Source organism: Hevea brasiliensis, chromosome 8 (genome assembly GCF_030052815.1).
Source record: "Hevea brasiliensis isolate MT/VB/25A 57/8 chromosome 8, ASM3005281v1, whole genome shotgun sequence".
In the NCBI taxonomy this organism is placed as follows: Eukaryota; Viridiplantae; Streptophyta; class Magnoliopsida; order Malpighiales; family Euphorbiaceae; genus Hevea; species Hevea brasiliensis.
This window is the reverse complement of record NC_079500.1, coordinates 1,606,486-1,626,255: the sequence shown is the minus strand read 5'-3', so window position 1 is coordinate 1,626,255 and position 19,770 is coordinate 1,606,486. Positions and strand designations below refer to the sequence as shown.

The 19,770-nt window shown below is 31.6% G+C and overlaps 2 protein-coding genes across 2 annotated transcripts; both read left to right on the top strand.

Moving 5' to 3' along the window:
• Window positions 1-339: 339 nt before the first annotated feature.
• Window positions 340-3,364, top strand: LOC131182203 (cyanogenic beta-glucosidase-like). The gene is made up of 13 exons (XM_058150909.1): window positions 340-438; window positions 642-711; window positions 787-845; window positions 941-1,016; window positions 1,143-1,220; window positions 1,353-1,440; window positions 1,564-1,819; window positions 1,904-2,019; window positions 2,116-2,333; window positions 2,458-2,492; window positions 2,587-2,689; window positions 2,790-2,913; window positions 2,996-3,364. Exons 1-13 carry the CDS (start codon window positions 355-357, stop codon window positions 3,237-3,239), a joined length of 1,551 nt encoding a protein of 516 aa, XP_058006892.1. The 5' UTR covers window positions 340-354; the 3' UTR covers window positions 3,240-3,364.
• An 11,239-nt stretch (window positions 3,365-14,603) lies between these two features.
• On the top strand, window positions 14,604-18,151 carry LOC110650469 (beta-glucosidase 24). The gene is made up of 13 exons (XM_021805435.2): window positions 14,604-14,818; window positions 15,061-15,130; window positions 15,213-15,271; window positions 15,367-15,442; window positions 15,571-15,648; window positions 15,983-16,070; window positions 16,161-16,416; window positions 16,506-16,621; window positions 16,711-16,928; window positions 17,217-17,251; window positions 17,350-17,452; window positions 17,548-17,656; window positions 17,743-18,151. Exons 1-13 carry the CDS (start codon window positions 14,642-14,644, stop codon window positions 17,984-17,986), a joined length of 1,629 nt encoding a protein of 542 aa, XP_021661127.2. The 5' UTR covers window positions 14,604-14,641; the 3' UTR covers window positions 17,987-18,151.
• Window positions 18,152-19,770: the final 1,619 nt, after the last annotated feature.

Sequence of the window (19,770 nt, the reverse complement as noted above, 5' to 3'; positions counted from 1 at the left end):
AGAACGTTACAAGTGAAAGATTTAACGTTACAAGTGAAAGATTTTTTCCCCCCCTTTTTTCCCTTTATTAAAAGAAAAAGAAGGGCAATCACCAAGGAATCTTGCTTTGGCTTTAATCCCATGAGAGGACGAGAATAGTGCAAGTGGAGGATCATGCATGCAAATGCATCACGTTACCAATTTCAAGCCTTGGCATGAACTCTATATAAAGGGGGCATTGCCAAGAAGTGAAAACCACACAAGCACTTGAAACCATAATATCGTCTTTTGGTTATGGCTTCTAAGCACTCTCTTCAGCTGTTAGAGATGCTCATCTTCCTCATAAGCTTTTTGGCTCTTGCTAAGCCAGCTTTAATGGCAGATTGTGTCCCGGAAAATTTTAACCGCACTTATTTTCCAGATGACTTCATTTTTGGGACAGCCACTTCTGCTTACCAGGTATAGAACTTTATTCATTGATGACCTGGGATTGTAGCAGTATGTGCTTTCCCAACATCCGTTTCTTAACTTTTCTAAATAAAAGGATGAAGCTAGGGAAGAAAATAATGAACAATTAGATTAATTCTCATTGTTCATCACTAACTATCTAGGTATAACTATATATTTGAATAATTGTTTAAAGTCTTATTTATGGTATTCAGATCGAAGGTGCAGCAAACATATCAGGCAAAGGACCTAGTGTTTGGGACACATTTACTCATGAGTATCCAGGTTACCTTTGTGTGTGTGTGTGTTTTGAGATATATTTATGTGCAAAATTTTAATTATTTCTATGTAATCTTGCAGAAAGGATAAAGGATCACAGCACCGGAGATGTTGCAGTTGATTTCTATCACCGCTACAAAGTATAATAATCAAACTTCTTATTTTTCTTTTCCCATCAAATCCTTGTTCCTTGTCAACAATAAATTAAACAAAATTTGTGAAATCAATTTTGTAGGAAGATATACAAAACGTGAAGAGTATGGGTTTTAATGCTTTCAGATTCTCCATTTCCTGGCCAAGAGTTATACCTAGTAAGGACCTTATCAAAATTTGAAACTTTTCAACATGTGTTGCCATCATATGAATTTTACTACATGTTTATGATTTTCACATTTTCCGTCTTCTTAAATATTTTTCTTTTAAATATCAATATTTAGGTGGAAGAAGACGTGAAGGAGTGAACGAGGAAGGGATTAAATTCTACAACAGTGTTATCAATGAAACTATAAACCAAGGTGATAATTATTTCCTTTTCCTTGAAATGATTTAAAATAACGAATAGAAATTTTATGTCGTTAACATTTAGAAAACATTTTCAAAATGGTAATACAACAAATTTCTAATTTCTTTTCTTGTAAAAAAATCAGGTCTCCAGCCATTTGTTACTATTTTTCATTGGGATACTCCTCAAGCCCTAGAGGACAAGTATCGTGGCTTTTTAAGCCGGAATATTGTGTAAGGATATAGCTACAAATCACATTTTGAAAATATTACTTTTTTTTTAATTTTATATCAAGTTAAATCAATAATAATATCTAAGTAAACATCTTATCAAATAATTTCATAAACTATGTACAGGGAAGATTATCGTGATTATGCAGATCTTCTCTTTGAAAAATTTGGTGACAGAGTGAAGTTCTGGATGACTTTCAATGAACCATGGTCTCTTAGTGGATTCTCATATGATGATGGAGTTATTGCTCCTGGTCGATGCTCATCTTGGGTGAATCGTCAATGTCGTGCTGGAAACTCAGCCACTGAACCTTACATAGTCGCCCATCATCTACTTCTTGCTCATTCTACAGCTGTACAATTATATAGAGGAAAGTACAAGGTATATATATGTAAAATGAATTAAATTGTTTAGTTCTCAAGTAAAAATATATGCAAAATTGAGCTTATTATATTTACTGTGTAGGAAACTCAAAATGGCCAGATCGGGATCACAATTTTTACCTTCTGGTTTGAACCTCTCTCCAATAGAGCAGAAGATATTGAAGCATCCAAAACAGCGCTTGACTTCATGTTCGGATTGTGAGTCTTTCTTCCAAAATAAGCTAGAAAAAGTAAGCATTTATTTTGTAAAAAAGTCTTTTTTTAATAAAAACAATTTTATTTCACATTTCCTAGGTGGATGGATCCTCTGACCTATGGTCGATATCCAAGGATTGTGCGAGATTTAGCTGGAGATAGATTGCTCAATTTTACTGAGGAAGAAACTCATTTGCTTAGAGGATCATATGATTTTCTTGGGTTACAATACTACACATCATATTATGCAAAGCCAAATGCTCCGGTTGATTCAAATCATATTAGATATAAAACTGATAGTCACATTACTGAAACTCGTAAGTTTATATATAAAAATAATAAATAGAAGGTTTAAAGAAAATAATTATTTAACATGTTATTCATTGATAAGTTTTTCTTTATAAAAGAAGTTTAAATGATTTTTTTTTATTTACTTTGCAGCTTATGATTATGATGGTAATCTCATTGGTCCACAGGTTAGTATGTAAGAAAATGAATTAATAAAAATATGATACAAAGAGAATTCAACATTTATGGATATATCAATAACATATAAATTAAAAATTGCAGGCTTATTCGTCTTGGTTTTACATTTTCCCGAAAGGTATCCGACATCTTTTAAACTATACCAAAGATACATACAATGATCCAGTAATTTATATTACTGAGAATGGTAAGCGGTTGATGTCTTTCTCACGTAAAAATGCTACATAGTCAATTACAATTATGTTTTGGCCTAATTTATTAATTTGGGTTTCTGTATACTATTTTAGGAGTCGACAATTTGAACACTGAAATTGACAAAGCTGGTGAAGAGAACATAACTGCAGCACTTAAAGATGAATTCAGGATAGATTATTATAGAAAACATATGTGGAATGCTTTAGGGTCCCTCAAGTAAGTCAAATCTTTAAAATACTAATGTAGAAATTTTTGTTGGTTCTTAATTGATTTTTCTAATGATTGTTGGTTTTGGCAGGGATTACCATGTTAATCTCAAAGGTTACTTCGCATGGTCATATCTGGACAACTTCGAATGGAATATTGGTTATACTTCAAGGTTTGGTTTGTACTATGTAGACTACCACAACAACCTGACAAGAATCCGCAAAAATTCAGCTGACTTTTTCGAGAAATTCCTGAATCCACTAAATACTTCAGAAAATATCGCCCAGATTACTTCAGAGTATTCAAGGAAGATTGGGAAATTCTACGTAATGTAGCCTGTGTTGTGCCTTGTAAAGGTGCCATATCAATCTGTGTTGCAATTAAATAATATCATCACTGGGCTACTCCTAAGCTCCTGTGATGCTGTGTGTCCCCTACGAGAGTTCCAAGCATGACTTGTTGTATTAATATTCTATGTTTGAAATAAATGTATTTTCCTTTTGAGTTGTGTTGTATTGCTCTTGACTTGTAATTGCATTGGTTGGCTTTAAGAGTATATAGACTTTTAAGAATATATCATATCATATGACAATTCCAATTAATATTGTTTTACAATATTTAAACAAAGAAATTTCAAAAAAAAAAAAAAACTTAAAGTTTGAAAGAAATTAAAAATTATATTTGTTTAATGTTAATAAATTATATTATTTTCATATTTAGCAAAAATCTTTAAACATTAAAATTAAATAATCATTTGCACAATGCACAGATAAAGATTAATTATTATAATTTCAAATCATATCTGTAGAAAATTTAAGTTAATATAATTAAAATTTTGTACCATCATATTGAAAAGTTAAATACAAGAAATCAACAATGGAATACCGAATACCTACATAAGAACTAATATTTGGGATGTGAGCAAACATAGGCCAATACATTTCTCATGGGGTGAAGTAAGATTTAATCCTAATGTCAATTGGTTAGTTTTAACATGTAGCAATTGTTTATCGAAGTTTAAGCAAGTCCATATTTCATACTTCATAGATTTTAGCCTCTAGTCTAATTATTTATTTTACCCTTAAATTCAAAATTCTAATATGGTATCAAACAGATCAGGTCTGATTTCAATTCCATTTTTTGATGTTGTTGCTAGCTTGTCTGAATGTTCAGTTACAGTGAGATCCATTTCGTACCGAATCAATTTATTTTACTATTTTAATTTGATTTTGATTCTTAGTTAAAAATTGATTTTATATAATTTTTTTATAATTTTTTAGATGTATTATATATTTTCAGGATAATTATATATATATTTATATACAATTAGAAATATATATATGCTTTCTTGATAAATTTAGTTATAAATATATTAAATTATTTTATAATATTTAATTATAATAAATATAATATATTATATAATATGTTTTCTAATTCTTAATTTTTTTGATAAGCTTCTAATTCTTAATTACATATGTACAATTATATAATTAAAAAATAGATTAAATGTGTATATATTATGTAATTATATTAGCAGATAATTTTAAAGTTTAAATGGTAATTTAAGTTTGACTTTTCATGACACAAATTGAATAAAATTATTTTAAGAATTAAAATTGAAATTAAAATCGAGATAAAATTAAGCCGAAGTCAAAAATTAAAAATTGAATCGAATGAATATCAAACTATAAAAAAAATAAAATCCGATCGTACACCCTTAGGACTTAGAGTTGGCAATCCGTGCTACCATTGATCAATTATTGGTATGAAAAGATTATTTTCTCTTAATAAAATTTATGATTTTTAAAAAATTGATATGAAAAATCCGATTTATTTTTTTAAATAAAAAAAAGTTCAAGAAGGTTTTTGATGAGATAAAATAATTGCTGAAATGAATTCAAATCAGCTCTTTAACTTCTCTATGATGTTAAAATAAATCCATTTTGACCTTTTAGGTTAAATAAACCCAAAAGTTTTTGTTTAGATTCAAATAAACCCACTTTTTGTCAAAAATATTAAAATAATTTTCAATTTTTTTTTTGATAAAATATTAATTTTTATATTTTAAATATTAAAATTTATTTATTATTTTTAATTAAAATAAAAAAAATTAATAACACAACCAAACTCCAAAAATCAAAGAATCCCACAATCCATCTCAATGAATCCTAAGACCCACAAGCTCAATCAGCATCCATGGCTCCACCATATCTGTTCCATTTTTTTATTAGCTTTTTTTTTTTTTTTTTTACCATTTTCCATTTCAAAGCCTCATATTCTTGTTCCTTTTCATCATAGTCATCGAAAAATACCTTAAAATCAATTTTGAAAAACGAATGGGTTCTCCAATTTTGGCGATCTAGAATTGCTCAAGTGGAAGAAGTATAAAAAGCTTGATTTTAGTGCTGAACTTGTAAAGGGTATCATGGGGGAGCACTACACCACAAGAATTGATGCTTCTATTTCTTGTTCTCACAGCTTCGACAAGGATTAAAACATTCACTATAAAAAAAAAAATAGATTTGTAATCTAATTTTTGCAACTGACTGAATCCAAGTGCTATTAACAACTGATTTATGATTTTAGTTTTTTTAATAAATAGTTATTTTAAAAACAATTTAGTAATTATTAAAAAATTAATTACTAAATCGGTTGCTATTAATAACCGATTCAATCCGTTATTATTATTATTATTATTATTATTGTTATTATTATTATTATTATTTACAGCGATGCATCTATTCAAGAACTTATTGTTGCTCGAGTTATTTATAGTGCAGCTCTCTACAGGTTTCGACTATGTATATTTTAGTATGGTGATTTTGCCTTATTATGGATGGGTTAATGTAGCAGTGATTGAAATTCTATTGTATTTCAGACTAGATCTGAGTTTGTTATTTGCATTTTGGCTTTGTGTTTGTTTGGTAAGAGAGAAAATTGGGTAAGAAAGTAAATAAATTATGGGCTGTGTTCTGGGTTATGGGTTATTTTTAATGAATTCTGAATTATATTCTTGAATTTTTTTTTTTCGTCTCTTAAGTTGATAATTGATTGAATTTCTCGATTTGTTCAGTTGTGTTCTTAGTTTTCTTGAATTTTTTATTTTAAAAAATTTTCATTTTGATTAAAAATAATAAAAAAATTTTAATATTTAAAATAATAAAAAAATTAATATTTTATTAAATTAGAACTAATTTGACACTGAACAGAAAGTTTTTAGTTTATTGATACTAAAAAGTTAAAATAGACATATTTGAACTTTGTGAAAAAGTTGGTAGTTGATTTGAATTTATTTCTTGAAATAAATAGAAGCCAATTCTCTTTGTTCCCAACTCGGACGACATCTTGGCATGACAACACTAGCGACCTTCATGATCCGCGTTGTCACTACTGCCAGCAACCGCCACCGGAACCAGCAAATTCACTACACTCCATACTTACTCTGTTTTTCTATCGAAATATATAATCTGGGACATTATCAATCTTAGAAAAGTTTTCTTGTAATTGCGAATTTTGAAGCTTTGAGATTTTCAGCTCCAAATAAGATATTAATTTACGATTTCCTTCTTCTAATCGTAGTGTCACCTTTTGGTCATTTTCCTTTTGCTAAGTCGTGGGGGATTATTTATTTGAATGAGTAACTTGAAAAGAATTTAGGAAAATTTTTAAATAGATTCAGTTTATCATATCATCTATAGATTAAAGCAATCTCATCATTTTATGATAATATAATCATAATGAAATATAAAATTTAATTTTTAATTATTCTTAAATTATGAATAATATGAAATGATTTATTATTTTTTTTTTTTAAGGTTGATTTTGCAAGTTATCCTCAATTGAATCCTTGATTTAGCAGGCCATTTTGTCCCCAGTTGTCTACGCATAGTCACACCCCATTACAGAAAGGTGATCGAACTTTGGAGTGCCAATTTTTTATTTGGTGTGTTAAACTCTCAAACCAGTTCCTGGGAACAAATTGGCTAGAGTGCTTCTGGTAATGAAGTAATAACAAGTAAGAGTATCTTTGGTCTTGGTATTTAAATCTGCTTTTTAAAAAATATTTTTTAAAATATTATTGAAAATTCATTGAAAAAGCTATTTAATTAATTTTAAAATTTCACTATAACAAATCTTATAATTAGTAACAAAATTTTGCTGCTTATAAAACTAACATATGGCAGAGGCAGAAACATAATATTATTGCTGCTAATAATATTTTTTTTTTTTTTACAATAATTATAATTTGGTTATAAAATACCTATAGCCACAATTTTATAACAGTAATTCATATATTGCTGTCTTAAACTTATGAAAACAAATTTGATACTTTTAATAATATTAAAAATTTTTATTGTTGCATATAATTTTTTATAGTGTTTTTATAATTAAAATATGTTAAATTTAATATAAAATAATTTTTAATGACACTTAATAACATATTTAAGATAAAAAGTTTTTATAACAATAGTTAAAACAATAATATCAAACAAACCTTGAATTAAATTATGCAAATATGACCTCTCATTTGAGGAAGCAAATCCCTGGTCTCACCATGTTTTTTTTTTTTAATCATAGATATTTTCGAGATTTTTTTTAAATGGAAAAATGAATCTCTACATAAATATAATCCAACTATTGGAATCAAATAATTATGCATAAAGTCCAATGTTTATAAATATTCCCCATCATAATCATAGTGCTAGTGCTACACTATAGCTTATTCCAATCCGTAAATAGACTAATGAATGAAATAATAATTTGGAACTAGCTTAGTTAATTTCTCCAGTAATTTTAATGGTGCATTCCCTTTCATTGTTTTGATGCATTTTAAAATAAACTTGAAATGCTCTTTGTGAAGTTAAATCTTGACCGTTAAAAAAAATCTCATTTTTTGAGATCATTTTTCATAACAAAAGATATAAACAAAAATAAAGAAGATAAAATATAAAGAAATAATTAAATATATTTGTTAGAGAGTATTAAAATTAAATTTCACATGTTTTAGTCATAAAACTTAATAATAATAATAATAATTTAATATTTTTTTCCAAACTATTTTTTTAACATTTAAAATAATGTTATTGTTAAAAAATGTTTTTCTAGCTCTAAAACCTCAATGTCAAATGGGCATACACTTACAAAGCTGTGTTTGAAGCTTGATTCAAATCTCTCGGTTCACAATTCTCATTGATTTTATTTATCCTGAGTCACCTTCGGAGTAGATTTCAATATAATTATGATTTCGTGTAGGGATCTTATGTGGAATAACAATTTAATTAAAGAAAGCCTATTCAAATTGAATTAAGAGTTTAAAATTAAATAGGAAGATAAAAATTATACTAGAAAGAATTAAATAATAATAATAATAATAATAATAATAATAATAATAATAATAATAATAATAATAATAATAATAATAAAAGGCCAAAGTGGATGGTAAATCCAACTTAAAGTTGGAGTAGGATATTTTGTCCAATTTGGACTTGGATTGTGTACAGAGTCCATCTTGTTGTCATTATAATTAAATGGTAGACGATTCTCCAATAAATGAGTTGCAGCCAAAGCAGTGCCTGGCCATAAAGTGAGTAAAACGAATGGTGCACTGAAGTTGAGTTGCAAGGCCACCAAATTGTGAGAGTTGAGTGTGTGCAGTGTGATGCACTATTTGTGAGTGACTTTGAGGAAGAAATATAATTTTGTGCCTGTAATTATTTTATCTTATTAGTGGATTTATTGGTGGAGTAGATTAGTTATTTAAAAAAAAAAAAAAATTTATTAAATAATTCAATTTAATATAAATTTAGCATATTTTGGGGTTGTTTGATTCACCCGTTGAGTGTAGCTGATAGCAGATAGACATCTAAATAGGTGAATTAAAGTGTTTGGTAACTTTAAAAAAATAAAGCTGATAGCTGATGGGTGGTTGATATGGTATCCATCAGTTGCAGTTTGTATCAACTCTATTTTTAGAGCTATTTATCATCAACTGATAACTAATTTGATTTGATTTTTTATATATTTATTTTTGTTGGGAATATACAAGTGTGGAATTTTCACATCAAAAAAAAATGGGATGAATGAGAGAAATATAAGTGGGAATTACCCATAGACTCATTACCTTAATATTTTTATTTTGGGTTAGATATGGTGTCAAACTCAAGAATGCATTCTTTCACAAGGCCCATTAAAAAAGAATTTTCCCTAAGCGCTTTGGACTCCTTAGATCTCTAACAATTTTTAGTGCTTTGCAATCTGAAAGTTTTCACTTGATTCTTGAAATTTTTATGTTTTTCTCATTGGTATCATTATTTGCAGCCTAAAATCTGAAAAAAAAAATTTCATTCTCTGTTGACAAAGAAAAAAAAAAAAGCTACCCATCATCCACCACAGAAAATTTCACCACCTGATCCTTAACCTTTACCTCAAAGCAGTCGATCGAACTGATAACATACAAATTACCAAAGCAAAATAGCGCACAAAAAGTAGACAAATGCCGAAAGGCTACAGGTGCCTATTCTAAGTTGCATTCACAATGCTACGATACAGCTAGCGAACTTCATTTAGAAGACTGCCAACCTCTACCACCTGCAAAACGACCACGTTCTCGATGATGATATGGTTTCCTTCCGTGGCATGGATGGGCAACCAAATTAAATTGTTGGGCTGGTTGATCGTTTTCAGGAGTAACACCACAACTGGTTCGATATGTAGTCCGCTGAACATCATTCCTTGGCCTTCCACATTGGTACTTATTGTTGGGTGAGCAGGTTAAATCTGGAAGCCCATCCCAATTGCTGGTCAATTAAAGCATTTTTGACCAATAACCCCATGCCAAGGTGACGGTCCAGCATCAATATTCATCTACCCACACCATTAAGAAGTGACCCTTGATTGGGATTGAACTGTTGCAGAAATGGCATTTGAAAGGGATAGCACAGTGTTTATACTGTTTACTCTATGATATATTATTAGCTGGAAATCCAATAGAAATGGCTGCATTATGTGATTGCCGAGAAGGCAGCCTATCTACTCTCCATCTGAAGGTGGGAAAACACCAGATGGTGGTGCCATTTGTGAAAATGGTGGAAGAAAAAAGCCACTTCCACTATGAAAATCCTGTCATCGTGTGAATTGTTTCAGGTGAAGGTGCTGCCTTGTGATGCGTGTAGAAGCAGTCAATTCAGAGATCGTGCTCTGGTGGTTGATGATTTGATTGTTCCTGGTGGCACTCTGCACGCGCGATGCTATGATTTTTGTTGCGCGGATACGCTATTATGTTTATTGTTTCCTGCTTGGTTTTCTGTTTTCTTTTTTTAAAGCAATGGCTAAAATTTTATTAAGAAAAGATCAAAGAAAACATACAGTTATCATAGCTTTGGTAGCTTTGAGGGGGTTTTTTGCATCTTTTATTGGTTTTAGTTTAGGTGGGCGTGTTTGGAGAGGTCCTATTGGTCTTGGAACTGACCCACACCAATGTTCTGATTTAGTGGTGACTGACCCACACCCACCAATGTTTGCAGCTCTGAAGGAGTATTATTCCTATCTCTTCAATCTTGAAGTTTTAGTTCTGTCTATGAAGATAAACAACGCAAATGCAAACTAATTGGATGCCATTATAGAGAATTAACCCCATCAGTGTTCCATTTAATGCAATGAAGAGAAGGTGGGGACCTGCTTATATAAAAAAAAGAACGTGGGGACCATGATATCTGACTCTTACTATTCTTCTTGTAAACCCTAAGTTTGATACAATCCGAATCATGACATAGTTGCAAACCTGCGTATGAGGGTGCTTGCTTTTCATCCGCATTGCCGTTTTATGAAAGATAATCCCACAAAGAGTCAAAGAACAAGCCTGAGAATTTTTAAAAAAGATTTCATTCCATAATAGCCAAATAGACAATAACACTCTAAAGAATAAGCACATCATAAATTGAGATTGCATCTCCTTTCGCTAAAAGCTTCCATTACAAAATAGTGATCCAATATCAAAAGGCATACACCAACATACCTTCCACCACTTGAGGGAAAAAACTCCAGATTTTCCAAAGGAAGGGACTTTGCAGTAGAAGGTTGCTTGACTCCCCAAAAGCACCACAGAGAGGTATTTATTTTCTGAAATAGGAAGAAGACCAATAAAAAAGAGCCTATCACGAACAAGGATACACTCCATTCAAGCAAACCATGTGAAGAGTTCAACTTTGTGATGAGCCAAATTGAACCATACAAATGTACCATTAACTCTGTGGATGTTACCAAATTCTCTTAGCAACAGTTGGCCTAGTGAACTAACAGTGAATATACCTTTAGGATGAGGTTTCGAAATAACCCTATCATTCATTAAAGGGCATAGAGTGGTGTTCAGAGTTAAATCTTTCGGATTCAAAAATTGTTGAAGATTTCTCCCTTAAGATTCCTATTCCAAGTTAAGTTCCACTCCCATTTGTGATCATTCCCTAGCCACACATCTGAAATCGTTGCATCTTGATCAACTGTCAATCTAAATAAATTAGGAAAAAACCGCTTTAATGTTCCTTACATAGGCCTCCAATTTCTCTAATGCGCAAAGGGTATAAAGAGATGGGTTAACTTGAAGCTTCATAGACCTTTGACAAGCTGGTTAGCACCCACCTCCAATTGTGTCAAATGGAACACAGATGGTTACACGCTAGGTACATTGGGTAGAGGTGGCATCGGGGGCATTCTTCGTGATTGTGATGGTATTGTACTTTTTCTGTTCTCTTGCCCTGTGGAGATCGTTGATTCTAATGAAGGGAGTTCCTTATTGTTCATAAAGCCATGCTTATCTCCACTTAACAACTCCCTTTTCTCTCACACTACCATGAGAAAATATTTGAGACCGATTCCAACAATGTGCTCTCCTCGCTCAACGGTGCATCAGAGGGACCATGGAGATTAACTAAATGGCTCAATGGAATCTTCAACTTTGTCTCACTTTTACCACGTGTTAGCTTTAGGCACATTCTGCATGAAGCTAACCATTTTGCAGACCAGCTAGCAAGGTCTGGTTGTAGTCGTTTTCATGATTTCTTCGCTCCTTTATAGGTTGTTTGTTTTGCATCTTATCTCCTTTGTTTTTCGCCCTGTATCTCTCCTAGTAGGGTTTTTCATTAGCTAGGCAGTTAGTTTGATAGGCGAATGTATTGAGGATGCTCTACTGACATTTGGTTCTGCTTTAAATGGTTTTTCCCCAATACTTCATTTATTTTAATTTATTAAAACTCCTATGCTTGTAAAAAAAAGGGCTAATCAGATAGCCACACATCATACCAAAATAAAAAAAACCTTTTCATTACCAACATTTGAAGCTATATTGGCAAAAGTAAGAGATGATGTCTATAATGTGAAATATTTAAATTTTTTATTTTTATCATATATTCAATAATTTTTTTATAATATTAACATCCTAAAAAAACTTTTTTAACTATATGGTATTTTTTAAATATGTAGTATTGATTCCTTCAAAATATATAAACAATAAATATAATTAATTATTATTTAGATACATATTATATATAAAATTAATTGATCTAGGAGCTTAAAAATTTATTTAGTTGGGATTATTTATTTAATTAGTTAATTTTAAGTGTGTGTATATATATACATTTTTAATTACTATTAAAATTTAAAATAATTATAAATCTGTCACACCCCGGCTTAGGGGGCCCCAGCTCAAGCCCCTCTAGTGAGCCTTCTTGCCAGCGTACCCTTCTAGAGGCCGGGCCTGCAACTCAAATCAGTACTGTCCGCTTTGGTGGAGTTAATCCCTTGGCCCTGCAGAGCTAGGATTCGAACCCATATCACCTCACGGTTTTACTCGCCTCTTACCAATTGGTGATATGGGTGATATGGGTTCGAATCCTAGCTCTGCAGGGCCAAGGGATTAACTCCACCAAAGCGACAGATCTTGTTGAGATGCTCTAGAAGCACTGCAAGAAGGCTCACTAGAGGGGCTGAGTGAACTGCTGTGACAATAAAGCGCCTTTTATTGTCACACCGGCTTAGGGCTGACTCAAGGCCCTTGGGGTTGCTTTCTTGCAGCGTGCCCTTCTAGAGGCGGACTGCGACTCACAAGTCTTGTCCGCTTTGTGGAATTAAATCCTTGCCTGCGAGCTAGGATTCGAACCCATATCACCTCACGGTTTTACTCGCCTCGACCAATTGAGCTGCTCAATTGGTAAGAAGCGTAAAACCGTGGTGATATGGGTGAATCTAACTCGCAGGGCGGCGAAGGGATTTAATCCACAAAGCGACTGGCAAGAAAGCAACCTAAGGGCTGAGCTGGGCTGAGGTGTGACAAAATCTCTGAATATAGATGAATTTATCCATGCTAAATTTTTCCCTATTATCAATAAAAATTTTGCTTATAAAAAAAAGGATTTGCACCACATTATTTGGTATCTTGAAAATTAACAGATAATAAAGTGGCAATGAAGAGATGTAAGATTTTATAAGCACTTGACAACCTAATTGAGAAAGAATTTTTCCCTTCTAGAAAGCCATTTTCTTCTCAACCTTTTGGTATTATCGACCGCCAAGTTGAGAAGCGCTTTGGGCTTGAACCCAAAGGCAGACTTAAGATAAGAGAATGATAAGGAGCTATATCTACACGTTGCATGGGCTGCAACCTCCTTGACCAGCAATTAAGAAACATTTAATTCCAACAAGCACACTCTTGTGAAGGTTAAACCTACGACCAGAAAGAAAAGAGAAACCTCTAAATAATTTGATGATGTTAAGAATAGAGTCCTCATTTGGCTGTGAGAAGATTAGAGTGTCATCGGCATACTGCATGTGGAAGATTTTTGGACCTTCCGTGGATGCTAAAACTCTTAGAACAAGTTCCGGCTAAAGGCTTTAGACATAAAGGCACTCAATGGTTCAACTGCTAGAATGAAAAGAAAAGGAGAAAGAGGGTCTCCTTGCCTGAGTCCCTCGTATAATCTTAACTCCTCCGCGGGCGATCCTTTGATAATGACACTTGTTGTAGCTCCACTTATACATTCCATGATCCATTTTCTCCAAGCGACACCAAAGTCCATAATTCCATTACATTATCTAAGTGTTACCACTTAATAGTGTCAAAAGCCTTTTCGAAATCCACTTTCAGTAATTATATCTATCTATATATATATATATATATATATATATATATATATATATATATATATATATATATATATATATATATATAATCTGAATAAGGGGTTATTGCTGAGAGTGAATTGGCATTTTTAATTATTTTTTATGAACTTGAATGCCTCGACTTCACCTCCTAAAAACCAAATTATATATATACTAGTTATATTTTATTATGAATACAATAAAAGAATTTTTGTCGAGATTTTTTTTTGTATCATTGGAACGAGAATCTTAAGTTTTCTGATTAGAATTAATTAATATTTTTTGCTGACAATATTGTAATAAAACTAGGGTTGATTCTCCATATGTAAGAACGTTGCATGTAAAAAAAATATATTAATAAACAAAAAACAAATTCCCCCTTTTTTAAAAGAAAAAATGGGGCATTCTCCATGAAATCTTGGTTTGGCTTTAATTAATGAGACGACACGAATAGGGCAAGTGGAGGATGAAGAATGCAAATGCATCACGTTACCCATTTCAAGCCTTGTCATGAACTCTATATAAAGGGGGCATTACCAAGAAGTGAAAACCACACAAGCAGTTGAAACCATAATATCGTCTTTTGGTTATGGCTTCTAAGCACTCTCTTCAGCTGTTAGGGATGCTCATCGTCTTCCTTATAAGCTTGCTGGCTCTTGCTAAGCCAGCATTAATGGCAGATCATGATGATGAAGTCCCAGCAGATTTTAACCGTACTTATTTTCCAGATGACTTCATTTTTGGGACTGCCACTTCTGCTTACCAGGTATAAACCTTTATTCATTGGTGACCTGGGATTGTAGCAGTATGTGCTTTCTCAACATCCATTTCTAAATAAGATTCAATCTCATGTTTTCCCTTCTCTAAGTACTAACTAAAATGATGAAGCTAGGGAAAAAAAAAAAAACCCTAACGAACAAGTTGATTAATTCTGAGTTTTTCTTGACTAACTATTTATGTATAATAATATATATAAATAATTGTTTCACAATTTATTTATGTATTCAGATAGAAGGTGCAGCAAACAGATCAGGCAGAGGACCAAGTGTCTGGGACACATTTACTCATAAGTATCCAGGTTACCTTTGTGTGTGTGCGTGTGTCTTTGTTGATGCTATATTTATATGCAAAATGCTAATTATTTCTTTGCAATCTTGTAGAAAGGATAAAGGATCGCAGCAATGGAGATGTTGCAGTTGATTTCTATCACCGCTACAAAGTATAATAATTAAAATTTTTATTTTTCATTTCCCTTAAAATCATTGTTCATTGTCAACAATAAATTAAACGAAAATTTTGAAATCAATGTTGTAGGAAGATATAAAAAACGTGAAGGGTATGGGTTTCAATGCTTTCAGATTCTCTATTTCCTGGCCAAGAGTTATACCTAGTAAGTAGTTTATCAAAGTTTTAAACTTTTGAACATATGTTGGCATCATATGAATTTTGCTAAATTACATATTTATTATTTTCTACTTTTCCCTCTTATTTATTTATTTTTTGAGTTTGATTATTGAGGTGGAAGGAGAAGTGAAGGAGTAAACGAAAAAGGGATTGAATTCTACAACAATGTCATCAATGAAACTATAAACCAAGGTGATAATTATTTCTTATTTCTTTGAAGGATTTAAAATAGTGAATAGAAATTTTATTCATTAAAATTTAGAAAACATGTTCAAAATGGTAATGAGGCAATGTGCCTACTATTTTTTTTTTTAATTTTTTTTTTCATTTAAAAAGCATAAAACACCAAGCTGTATTTATTTGAAAACCTGAACAAAAACAATTAATTATATTAACTATCTTATATTTCTTCTATTTTCTTAATTTTCTTTTTATCAAGGGAAAGAAAGAACTTCATCTTCTAGTTCCTTAAAGAAGTTAAAAATTACATCAAATTTCTAATTTCTTTTTGTTGTAAAAAATTCAGGCCTTCAGCCTTTTGTTACTATTTTTCATTGGGATACTCCTCAAGCTTTAGAGGACAAATATGGTGGCTTTTTAAGCCGTAATATCGTGTAAGTTTTATACTTTCATATCAATTTCAATCAATAATAATATATAAGTAAAAAGACATCTTATCAAATAATTATATAAAATATGGACAGGGAAGATTATCGTGAATATGCAGATCTTCTCTTTGAAAGATTTGGTGATCGAGTGAAATTTTGGATGACTTTCAATGAACCATGGTCTCTTAGTGGATTCTCCTATGATTATGGAGTTTTTGCTCCTGGTCGATGCTCATCTTGGGTGAATCCTCAATGTCGTGCTGGAAACTCAGCCACTGAACCTTATATAGTTGCCCATCATTTACTTCTTGCTCATTCTGCAGCTGTACAAGTGTATAGAGGAAAGTACAAGGTATATATATATGTAAAATGAATTAAATTTTTTATTTCTCAAGTAAAAATATTTGTAAATTTGAACTTCTTATTATGTTTACTATGCAGAAAACTCAAAATGGCCAAATTGGGATCACACTTTTTACCTTCTGGTATGAACCTCTCTCCAATAGAAAAGAAGATATCGATGCATCCAAAACAGCCCTCGATTTTATGTTTGGATTGTGAGTCTTTCTTCTAAGCTACTTCAATTGAGCCTTTATTATGCAAAAGTCTTTATTTAATAAAGACAATTTTAATTCATATTTCCTAGGTGGATGGATCCTATAACCTATGGTCAATATCCAAGGACTGTGCAAGATTTAGTTGCAGATAGATTGCTCAATTTCACTGTCAAAGAAAGTCAATTGCTTAAAGGATCATATGATTTTCTTGGGCTACAATACTACACTTCATATTACGCAAAGCCAAATGGTTCAATTGATCCAGATCATATTAGATACAAAACTGACAATCGCATTACTGAAACTCGTAAGTTTATATATATTAAGGGTGTAAGGGGTTGGCCTGGCTAGGTGTAGTTGGACTTGCCCATGTTAAATTTTTCCTAGTTTAATTTCAATAAAATTACTGCTTATTAAAAAAATAGAAGGTTTAAATAGAAGAATTATCTTTACAAGTTTTTTAAAAAAATCAATATATTTAATTCAATGATATCCAATAAAGTGTGAAATTATATATAACAAATCGTTCATTGATAAGTTTTTCTTTATATAAAAGAAGTTTATTTGATAACCTTTTTTTTTTTTTACTTTACAGCTTATGATTATAATGGTAATCTCATTGGTCCCCAGGTTAGTATGTAAGAAAATGGATAGATAAAAATATAACAAAAAAAAGAATTAGAAATTTATGGACATATCACTAATTATATATAAATTGAAATTTGCAGGCTTATTCATCTTGGTTTTACATTTTTCCGAAAGGTATCAGACATCTTTTGAACTATACCAAAGATAAATACAATGATCCAGTAATTTATATTACTGAAAATGGTAAGCAGTTGATATCTTTTTCATGTAAAAATGCTACCCAGTCAATTCAATTATATTTCGGCCTAATTTATTTGAGTTTCTATATATGATTTTAGGAGTTGACAATTTTAATAATGAAACTGAATCTATTGAGGAAGCACTTAATGATCAATTCAGGATAGACTATTATAAAGAACACATGTGGCACGCTCTAAGATCCCTCAAGTAAGTCAAATTTCTGATATACTAATTAATATAGAGATTTTTGTTAATCCTTGATTAATTTTCCTAATGATTGTTGGTTTTGGCAGGGATTACCATGTTAATATCAAAGGTTACTTTGCATGGTCATATCTGGACAACTTCGAATGGAATATTGGTTATACTTCAAGGTTTGGTTTGTACTATGTAGACTACAAGAACAACCTGACAAGAACCCGCAAAAATTCAGCTGACTTTTTCGAGAAATTCCTGAATCCACTAAATACTTTAGAAAATATTGCCCAGATTACTTCAGGGTATTCAAGGAAACTTGGGAAATTCTACATAATGTAGCCTGTGTTGTGCCTTGTAAGGGTGCCATTTCAACCTGTATTGCAATTAAATAATCATCACTGGGCTACTCCTTAGCTCCTGTGACGTTACTTGTGTTCTATATATTAAATATTTGGTGATATTTTGTCCCCTACGAGAATCCAAGCATGACTTGTTGTATTGTAATTCTATCTTCTTTTTTTTTTTTTTTTTTTTTTTTTTTTTAAATCAGCAGACAAAAAAAATCTTTATCATCAATTATAAATAATATGAATGCATAAACTAAGCCTAAGTGAAAAAACCTGGTAGAGCAAGCGACTGTGAAAGCCAATCAAAGATAATAATCCCAACAAGAAGCAAACCAGCAAAACAAACAGACCCAGCAGTCCCAACCAAAGTTCAAGGCACAAACAAGAAGCTACCCATTAGTGCAATCATACGCATTAAGAAAACAAAGAAACACAAGACAAACAAGCAACCCAGCAGTACAATAAAACAATCAACCAACACTAAAGAGAAACATACTTAATTATCACAATAATTCCTCCACACGAAAGGTCACAGGAAGGCGATGAAGTCATCAGTCCTAGAGGACCCAGTCTTTGCCAAATGGTCAGACAATTGTATAGATAAAATGAACCGGGCATAGCTCCACCGAAAAGCTAGCTTAAGAGAAGGAGGTTTATCCAAGTCTTATATTTAACTCAATTCTCTTATCCCAAACCAATGGGACAACAAATTGATTTGCTTCTCTCCTTATATTAATAAAGGAGACATTTGGAAGAATAGCTTTCTGATTCAGAGATGATTTAAAGAGATTGAGAAGATGCCAAGGTCCCTCACTTGAACCCGTCATCCAGTAGATAACATTTGAAGAGTCTGATTCAAATATAAAGCGGCAAGTTGAACCAAAGAAAGGAAGGAGATGTTTCGTTTAATTGCAGTGCTTTGTAGATTGCTTTGAGTTTGCCTCATTTGAGTTTGATTTTCCAATAGAGAAAGAAAAAAAGGCAAATAATGCATCCTTGATGATCTCTCAAGATTCCAGAAATGCCACTCCTTCCCGGATTCCCTTGAGAGGCTCCATTTGTGTTCCACTTGAAAGATTGAAGTGGAGGAGGAGTCCAATATACAATTGGTCTCATCACACTTTGATTTTTCCATGTAACACCCCAAATTTTGAAATAATACTAATAGATGTTATTATAAATTGGAGATTAAACTTATAACATTTTGGGGAGAAAATTTAATATCAAGTTGAATTTAAAAGTAAAGTTTTAGAAGCTTTTCGGTGGAAAATTGACTTTTGAAAAAATTAAGGACGAAAATGAAAATTCTCCATAAAAAAGACATGTGGCAGCTCATCTTCCTTTCATTTTGGCCATGTGAAGTTTCTGCTATAGCTTATAAAAACAAAAAAAAGAAATAGCAAAAAGTAAAGAAGAATAGGGAGAAGTGAAAGGAAGAAAGAAGAGAAGAAGGCGGGCGGGCGGGGTGGTGAGGGGAGGGGGAGAAGATGGCTAGAAATTTGTGTCTCTCCGGTGAGGGAGGATGCAGGAAAAAGGGAAGAGGAGAGAGAAAGAGGGAAACTTAAGAAAGATGTTAAAATTATGACTCAAAATCCTAGTGGAATTTGGAGAGGCCTTTTCCTAATTTGAGTGGGAGAAAAATTTCTTAATAGGATAGAGGAATATTTTCTATATAGAGTAGAACTCTTATTTTAGTGTTAATCCTAAATTGAGTAGGACTCCTAATTAGATTAGGATTTAAAGAATTAACACTATAAATAGGAAAATGAAGGAAAA